This window comes from Eleginops maclovinus, chromosome 13 (assembly GCF_036324505.1).
Source record: "Eleginops maclovinus isolate JMC-PN-2008 ecotype Puerto Natales chromosome 13, JC_Emac_rtc_rv5, whole genome shotgun sequence".
Taxonomy (NCBI): domain Eukaryota; kingdom Metazoa; phylum Chordata; class Actinopteri; order Perciformes; family Eleginopidae; genus Eleginops; species Eleginops maclovinus.
Window position 1 is genome coordinate 24,531,631 of NC_086361.1, and position 9,555 is coordinate 24,541,185.

Here is a 9,555-nt window from a genome sequence, read left to right on the forward strand (position 1 = left end):
AGTCCCCTCTGACAGTCCAGAATAGGAACACATCTCATATGATAACACACACATTATCTCATGAGGACACTCACACACACACTCACTCAGGTCAGCGGACAGAGAGTAAAAAGTGCAGCGGTCAGATTTGTTCTGCCCGGTGACTCAGCAGAATATTATATAAGGACCGGAGTTACATAAAGGAATGCCGAGTCACCCCGGACCCCCGCTGCCTTCAGGGCCCCGGATACAATCTGACATCTGCAACACTAGTGAGTGAATCCAGAGTCATAATGACACCAACGAAGAAGAGAGAGTGTTTGTCTCTCTCGCAACATTTTTCACTTTTACTGAAATTCGCAAAATTCTGACTTCATTTTGAAAAAAACTTAAATTCTGACTTTTTCTCAAGATCTCAAAATGTTTTCTCAGATTCTTTACTTAATTATTAAAATCACAACATTTTTACTTTTTCTGAAAATCTAAATGTGTTTCTCAAAATGCAGACTTTTCTCCTCCCTATCTTCCTCTGGCCTCTGTCAGCGACTTATTCTAAAATGAGCTTCAGTCTGCAGAGCCGCAGATTCCGGATGTCCTCATATGAGATGTTACTGTCCTCCTGCAGTCACTGACGGGAGGCTGTGAGCCCTCCCCTCAGGAGCTGAGGATCCTCTCTCTGCTGTTAGCATGTTTATCTGCTCTGATATAATGAAATATTTCCTGCCTCTTTGTCTGAGATGTAGAGCGTGTCTCCTCTCAGGACCAGGTAGCGGCTCCTCCACAGCTCCCTGAAGATCCCGCGGCCACAGAACTTCCTGATCCAACCCGACTTCTCCGGCTGCAGCAGCGCCGGCGGCCCCGAGTCCTGCGCGCCCTGAACACAAAGCATCATCACATTCAATATTCCATACAGGAACAGGAACTGCAGAAATCAGTTATACACTGCAAAGAAAAAGCATCAGACTCAAACAGAGCAGGACGAAACACTGCAATATATACTCGTGATGAAAACTGGATCCAAATAAAACGATAAAAAGGACAAAATTAGATCCCAAAAGATTTACACTTAATTCAGATTCTGATTCAAAATTACATCACAGAGATGGAAACCGATTAACAACTAAACAATCACAAACAGGGCGACCGGTGTTCCAGTTTAACTGGACTCCGGTTTAACTGGTGGCGTTTGTTTACCTTTTCCGCCAGATGTTGTGGTTGCCAGGTTCGTCATTTTCACGTAACTTGTGTGTCTGAAGTGTGACCACACAACGGAGAAAACCTCGGGGAAAATACGTTAACATCACCGGTTCATATAAAATGCACATGTGGAGGTCACCTACAGACAGGAAATATGCTGGCCAAAAAATAAAAATGAAAACAAACAATATTCATTCTCCAGCGACGGGATTCAAACCCGTACATTTGGGTAATATATCTCAACCATGATTGTTACTCGTTACCTCACCGACCGCTCAAACAACGCCCTGCTTGAACCATACACATCTTGTCAGCTGTTTCCAATCACCGTTCATCATGGATGAAATGAACCCCACCATGTTAGCTGGTGATATCCACAATATGACACAGGCAGACGCTGCCAACGCAGGCCTCAAGAACAAATGCAACAGCCATGTGTTACGGACCAAACTCAAGCTTGGCCATCTGAAAGGATATGGCTTTGTTTTTTACCCTAAAAAGTGCATATAGTGACCATTACAAAGCACATATCAAAGGCTATAGCCGCTGTGATACGAACCCAGTCCTGCTTTCAAAAGGTATTAATCCACTGCCTTACCGCTGATAGCATACCGTCCAGATGTTGAAGCAACAAGGTGAATATTTATTATTGACTAATTGCTTGCAGCTGTTCCCAACAATTGGGAAAAACAGTAACAATGACATTGAAATTGATCACTGGATGAATTAGCAAATTAGGTGGCAAAGGATATATATATAGCTGTTTAGACGGGCCGTTTATAATCGTCAGCATGGATGGAAAAAGTGCTGACATAATGTCAAAGAAGGGCAAGACCTTAGACCAACTCGGCCATAGAACCAACACCACGTGTGCCACACGAATGGCAAACTGGTTCCCCATCCGCAATTACTGACCCATCCCCACCTCAGTCCCCATCCCCACCTCAGTCCCCATCCCCACCTCAGTCCCCATGAGTCCCCATCCCCACCTCAGTCCCCATCCCCACCTCATTCCCCATCAGTCCCCATCCCCACCTCAGTCCCCATCAGTCCCCATCCCCACCTCAGTCCCCATCCCCACCTCATTCCCCATCCCCATCCCCACCTCAGTCCCCATCCCCACCTCAGTCCCCATCCCCACCTCAGTCCCCATCAGTCCCCATCAGTTCCCATCCCCACCTCATTCCCCATCCCCACCTCATTCCCCTTCAGTCCCCATCCCCACCTCAGTCCCCATCCCCACCTCAGTCCCCATCCCCACCTCAGTCCCCATCCCCACCTCATTCCCCATCAGTCCCCATCCCCACCTCAGTCCCCATCCCCACCTCAGTCCCCATCCCCACCTCATTCCAGCTCTACATTTCCACAAGTACAAGAACTACAAGCAGACACTCTGGAAACTGGTAATGATGGACTTATTTTGGCGATTGTTGATGAAACTGGTGGCTGGTCCCTTTGATGAGCAGGGGATCAGCCGTCTGCGAATGGACATAGCCCAACAGCTCATCTCGGAAACGGGTTGGGTTCTACTTTGTTTTCAGTTGTTATGCAAGTGCTATTTATTCCAGCCAATGGCTGTCTGTAATCAGCAGATTTGTCGGAGCTATGTCGGGTGAGTGGCGAACATGAGGAATGGGTCTGGCAAGTTTGGAGCACTTGAAGTTGATTACTGTAAGGTTTTACAACTGTCCTAAAGCATATCTTTGTTTTGCCCTTTTCTTCCAGACGGAGTGCACGCTTTGTAAAAACTGGCATCACAGCCTTTGTGTGGGGGAACCACCTGTGGACAAAGACTACTGTCCTGCATGTATTTGACGGGCAAACAATAAATAAAGTCCCCGGCCAAACCATGCCTCCATTCATCCAGTGATGAAGCTGTAGCCAATTATGAGTGTTTCTCAATTGGGAACAGCTACAAGCAATTAGTCAATAATAAATATTCACCTTGTTGCTTCAACATCTGGACGGTATGCTATCAGCGGTAAGGCAGTGGATTAATACCTTTTGAAAGCAGGACTGGGTTCGTATCACAGCGGCTATAGCCTTTGATATGTGCTTTGTAATGGTCACTATATGCACTTTTTTAAGGCTAAAAAACAAAGCCATATCCTTTCAGATGGCCAAGCTTGAGTTTTGTCCGTAACACATGGCTGTTGCATTTGTTCTTGAGGCCTGCGTTGGCAGCGTCTGCCTGTGTCATATTGTGGATATCACCAGCTAACATGGTGGGGTTTATTTCATCCATGATAAACGGTGATTTGTAAACAGCTGACAAGATGTGTATGGTTGAAGCAGGGCGTTGTTCGAGCCGTTCTGTGCGTAATGATCCGATCATGGCTGCGATTTATATTTTCAGATTTACGGGTTCGAATCCCGTCAGTGGAGCTGGAATATTGTATCTATATTTTCTGTTTCTTGGACAGCATATTTTCTGTCTGTAGGTGATCTCCACATGCGCATTTACATGAAGTGATGCTTACGTTTTTTCGCCGAGATTTTTTAAAAATATTGTCTGGTCACTTCAGACACACAAGTTACGTGAAAATGACGAACCTGGCAACCACATGTGATTCGGCCCGTACAGCGTCATATGACGCTCAAGGAGTGGAAAACTTAAACAAACGCCACCAGTTGAACCGGAATCCAGTTAAACTGGAACACCGGCTTTCCAAGGCTGGAAATATATCCCGTGATTACCATCATTGTGATATTTACAGAAAATTAACTTTGGTTTCATGTTTGCAGCCAAAAAAAATCTAGCAACGGCAGCCGTTAGCTGTTAGCTGCTAGCTGTTAGCCGTTAGCCGTTAGCAGCCGCTGAGCAGCACTGTTGCTTTGATAATGATTGGGGTCACAGTCTCATCCTGAGGGTTTGTCCAGTGTTGATGTATCGCATGTCTAATGGTAATACGTCCTGTAAAGAGTCTTTGAGCACTTGGAAAAGCGCCAAAATAAATGCAATGAATTATTATTCAGCTTTAACAGCTAACCAGGATCGCAGCTAACTGAGGTGTGAAAGATGTGTTGAATAAAGAAGTTGAACTATAAAGATCCCGATGTGTTGGATGTAATTTCTGCTTGACATTAATGAATAAATATATAATATAACCTTTTACCGGCAAAGAGAATCGGTTCTTTGTTTTTATTCCTATAACAGTCCTTGTCTCGTGATTCACTCTGTAGAGATTACTGTGAACACTGATTACATACTGACAGCCAGGGATCAGTGTGTGTGTGTGTGTGTGTGTGTGTGTGTGTGTGTGTGTGTGTGTGTGTGTGTGTGTGTGTGTGTGTGTGTGTGTGTGTGTGTGTGTGTGTGTGTGTGTGTGTTAGAGCAAACAGTCAGCTGTTGTTTATCATAGTGAGACTTCACTCTCACAGATAGTACAGGGTCTTTAAAGGGTCCCTCCTGCTGACAGACTGAAACTCATATGACATGAATACTTAACGAGGGGAACCCAGAGTCGGAGCGGAGCAGTTCCTCCTGCACGGTAACCGCGGTGTAATTATGGGATGTAGAGATGCTCAGTGTAAAGCAGTGTATTATATATGATATAAAGATGGATGGTGCCTACCCGTCCTCTCTGGTTGCTCTTCTTCATCCTCCCTCCGCCTCAGTCTCACCAGAGAGGAGCTTCAGCCCGGTGCTCGGTGCAGGAGGAGTCGGTCAGTCCGCCTGGTGCCTCCGCTGCTGCTGTCTGTTGTCTGCAGCCAGCGAGGCAGAGTGTGTGTGTGTGTGTGTGTGTGTGTGTGTGTGTGTGTGTGTGTGTGTGTGTGTGTGTGTGTGTGTGTGTGTGTGTGTGTGTGTGTGTGTGTGTGTGTGTATGGAGGCAGATGCTCCTTCTCTCATCTCACGTACACGTAGCTCTGGCACGCTGACGCGCACTTTAGCCTATATTCCGGGTGGAAAGAAAAAAAAGAGCCCGACAGCGACACCTGGCGACACACACACACACACACACACACACACACACACACACACACACACACACACACACACACACACACACACACACACACACACACACACACACACACACACACACACACACACACACACACACACTTTGTTTTTAAAAATATTTTTGAAGATGTTCAGGACAACAAAAAACTCTTAGAGCTTTTAATTTCACTTGATTAGCTACTTGTTTGTCCCTAAACGCAAATTTAATTTGGTTTACATTTTCCAAACAGAGAACTGAGACAGAGAACTTCTCAACATTTATAAAACTTTATTTAATTTAAAATGTTTAGAATAAATAACTTTCAAATGAACCAAAAACCATCACCTTATTATCATTTATTTAACACCAAGGAACCCTTACTGGTAAGGCAAGGCCATTTTATTTATATAGCACCTTTCAACACAAGGCAATTCAAAGTGCTTTACAAACATGAAGACATTAAGAGCGTTAAAAATAGTGCAGCAGAAACACGAAGGTGAGGAGATGTGAGGTCAGACAGCTCATTAAAAGCAGCGGCAAAAGAACCTCACCGCTGGACTGATGTGGTCCCCTCTCTCAGTGTAAAGACCTCAGACCTGGACTGATGTGGTCCCCTCTCTCAGAGTAAAGACCTCAGAACTGGACTGATGTGGTCCCCTCTCTCAGAGTAAAGACCTCACAGCTGGACTGATGTGGTCCCCTCTCTCAGTGTAAAGACCTCAGACCTGGACTGATGTGATCCCCTCTCTCAGAGTAAAGACCTCAGAACTGGACTGATGTGGTCCCCTCTCTCAGTGTAAAGACCTCACAGCTGGACTGATGTGGTCCCCTCTCTCAGTGTAAAGACCTCAGACCTGGACTGATGTGGTCCCCTCTCTCAGTGTAAAGACCTCACAGCTGGACTGATGTGGTCCCCTCTCTCAGTGTAAAGACCTCACAGCTGGACTGATGTGGTCCCCTCTCTCAGTGTAAAGACTTCAGAACTGGACTGATGTGGTCCCCTCTCTCAGTGTAAAGACTTCAGACCTGGACTGATGTGGTCCCCTCTCTCAGTGTAAAGACCTCAGACCTGGACTGATGTGGTCCCCTCTCTCAGTGTAAAGACCTCAGACCTGGACTGATATGGTCCCCTCTCTCAGAGTAAAGACCTCAGACCTGGACTGATGTGGTCCCCTCTCTCAGAGTAAAGACCTCAGACCTGGACTGATGTGGTCCCCTCTCTCAGAGTAAAGACCTCAGAACTGGACTGATGTGGTCCCCTCTCTCAGTGTAAAGACTTCAGACCTGGACTGATGTGGTCCCCTCTCTCAGAGTAAAGACCTCAGAACTGGACTGATGTGGTCCCCTCTCTCAGTGTAAAGACCTCAGACCTGGACTGATGTGGTCCCCTCTCTCAGAGTAAAGACCTCAGACCTGGACTGATGTGGTCCCCTCTCTCAGTGTAAAGACCTCAGAACTGGACTGATGTGGTCCCCTCTCTCAGTGTAAAGACCTCTGAACTGGACTGATGTGGTCCCCTCTCAGTGTAAAGACCTCAGACCTGGACTGATGTGGTCCCCTCTCAGTGTAAAGACCTCAGACCTGGACTGATGTGGTCCCCTCTCTCAGAGTAAAGACCTCAGAACTGGACTGATGTGATCCCTTCTCTCAGAGTAAAGACCTCAGAACTGGACTGATGTGGTCCCCTCTCTCAGTGTAAAGACCTCAGAACTGGACTGATGTGGTCCTCTCTCTCAGTGTTAGTGAGGACTCAGCTGCAGCTTCCTAACAGATGTTTTAGAGACCTGTAGAGACACCGTTACAGTAGTCCAGTCTACTGAAGATGAAAGCATGGACAGGTTTTCCAGATCCTGCTGTGACATCAGTCCTTTAATCCTAGATCTGTTCTTCAGGTGATAGCAGGCGGACTCAGGGACTGTTTTAATGTGACTGTTGAAATTCAGGTCTGAGTTCAGGACGACACCTGGGTTTCTGGCATTAGCGATTGTTCTGAACATTGCTGACTGAAGCTCAGCGCTGACTTTTTGTCGTTCCTCTTTTGTTCCAAAAAGAACGACCTCAGTTTTGTCTCTGTTTAATTGGAGAAAGTTCTGACTCATCCAGTCATTGACTTGATCAGTGCTCTTACTCAGTGTTTTAATTGGAGCATAGTCTCCTGGTGAAATGGTAATGTAATGTGTGTGTATCAGAGCTATGGTAACTTGTTTTGTTGCTGAGCCATCTGAGCCAGTGGAAGCATGTAGATGTTAAAGAGAAGAGGCCCCAAGATGGAGCCTTGAAGAACCCCACATGTCATATTGGTCAGCTCTGATGTGTAGCTGCCTATAGAGACAACGTGTTTCCTGTCCTTTAAGTAGGATTCAAACCAATTTAGAACTGCTGCCCAAAGTCCCAACCAGTTTTCTAGTTGTTGTGGTCAACAGTGTGGAATGCAGCGCTGAGATCTAATAATTCTAACACTGAGATTCTGCAGCTGTCTGTGTTTACGTGGATGTCGTTGAAGACCTTAACAATAGCAGTCTCAGTGCTGTGGTGCGGTCCAAAGCCTGACTGGAACACATCAAAACAGTTTTTTGCATCCAAGAAGTTACTCAGCTGTTTAAAAACGACTTTTTCAATGATTTTACCAGAAATGGGAGGTTTGATATGGTCCCACAGAGGACCCCTTACTGGTCCCACAGAGGGGGGGTTTATATTCTGCATCTGACCCATCCCAGTGTTGGGAGCAGTGCGCTAACATATGTACGGCCCCTGGGGAGCAGGGTAAGGAACACTGCCTTGCTTAGGGACACCTCGGCAGCACTTGGGGACTTGAACCGGTGACCTTCAGGTTCCAAAGCCCAATATCATTTTTAAAACCCAAAACTTTATTTCAAGGTTTCAAGGTTTTATTGGTCATATGCACAGCAGATACAGCGTATATGTTGGCAATGAAAATCTTATGTCCCATGCTCCTCCAACAACTCAACATGCATGGTGCAAATAAGATAATAAAATAGTGAAAAAGAGAGAAGAATATTTACAATAACAACAGTACAGATTTGAGGAGGTGAAATATATACATATGTGGAATACATTGAGAGTATTTACATACTTTACTCTGTGGAATGAGGAGGTATGGGCAGATGCATATAATATATAGATATGTATATATATGTAGATGTGTGTGTGTGTGTACTATAAACAGATGTGAGTAGACATCCACAGAGCTCAGGAGTTCAGCAGTCTTATAGCCTGTGGTATAAAACTGTCTCTGAGTCTGGTGGTCTTGGTCCGGATGCTGCGGTACCGTCTGCCAGACGGCAGCAGACAGAACAGATTGTTGCTGGGGTGATGGGGGTCCTTGAATATCCTACCGGCCTTCTTCCTACACCGCTGGGTGTAGAGGTCCTCCATGGATGGCAGCTCCGTCCTGGTGATGTGCTGAGCAGTTTTCACCACCCTCTGTAGAGTCTTACGGTTGAGGGCGGTGCAACTGCCATACCAGGCGGTGATGCAGCCAGTCAGGATACTCTCGATGGTGCACCTGTAGAAGTTGCAGAGTATCCTGGAGTCCATGTTGAACTTCCGCAGCCTGCGGAGGAAGAAGAGCCGCTGTCGAGCCGTCTTGGATATGACCCTGGTGTGATGTGTCCATGTCAGGTCCTCACTGATGTTTACCCCGAGGAACCTGAAGCTGCTGACTCTCTCCACAGGAGTCCCGTCGATGGTGATGGGTGTGTGTGCCTCTCTCTTCCTGTAGTCCACAATCAGCTCCTTTGTTTTGCTGACGTTGAGATGGAGGTTGTTGTCCTGGCACCAAGATGTCAGGGCTCTGACCTCCTCTCTGTACGCCGTCTCGTCGCCGTCTGTGATCAGGCCGATGACGGTCGTGTCGTCAGCAAACTTGATGATGGTGTTGGAGCTGTGTGTGGCCACGCAGTCGTGCGTGAACAGGGAGTAGAGGAGAGGGCTGAGCACACCACCCTGAGGGGCTCCGGTGTTGAGGGTCAAGGTGGAGGATGTGATGTTCCCCATCCGCACTGCCTGGGATCTGCCCGTCAGGAAGCTCATGATCCAGTCACAGAGGGCGCTGTTGAGCCCAAGGTCCCTGAGCTTAATGATGAGCTTGGAGGGCACAATGGTGTTGAATGCTGAACTGTAGTCAATGAACAGCATTCTCACATAAGTGTTCCTCTGGTCCAGGTGGGAGAGGGCAGTGTGGAGGGTGAGGGAGATGGCATCATCCGTGGACCTGTTTGCTCTGTAGGCAAACTGCAGGGGGTCCAGTGAGTCAGGGAGGGAGGAGGTGATAAAGTTTTGACTAACCGCTCAAAGCACTTCATGGTGATGGAGGTGAGTGCAACTGGGCGGTAGTCATTGAGGCAGATGGGTTTTGTCTTTTTGGGGACAGGGACAATGATGGACTCTTTACAACATGTGGGGACTACAGAAC

At 46.9% G+C, this 9,555-nt stretch overlaps 1 protein-coding gene across 1 annotated transcript in view; it reads right to left on the minus strand.

Moving 5' to 3' along the window:
• Positions 1-4,887, minus strand: part of plekho1a (pleckstrin homology domain containing, family O member 1a) — a 15,620-nt gene extending 10,733 nt beyond the window's left edge. The window contains exons 1-2 of the mRNA XM_063898610.1: positions 4,752-4,887; positions 704-853 (exon numbers count right to left, since the gene is read on the minus strand). Coding sequence (XP_063754680.1) covers positions 704-853; positions 4,752-4,778 — 177 coding nt within the window. The 5' untranslated portion in view covers positions 4,779-4,887. The remainder of the gene's footprint in view (positions 1-703; positions 854-4,751) is intronic.
• Positions 4,888-9,555: the final 4,668 nt, after the last annotated feature.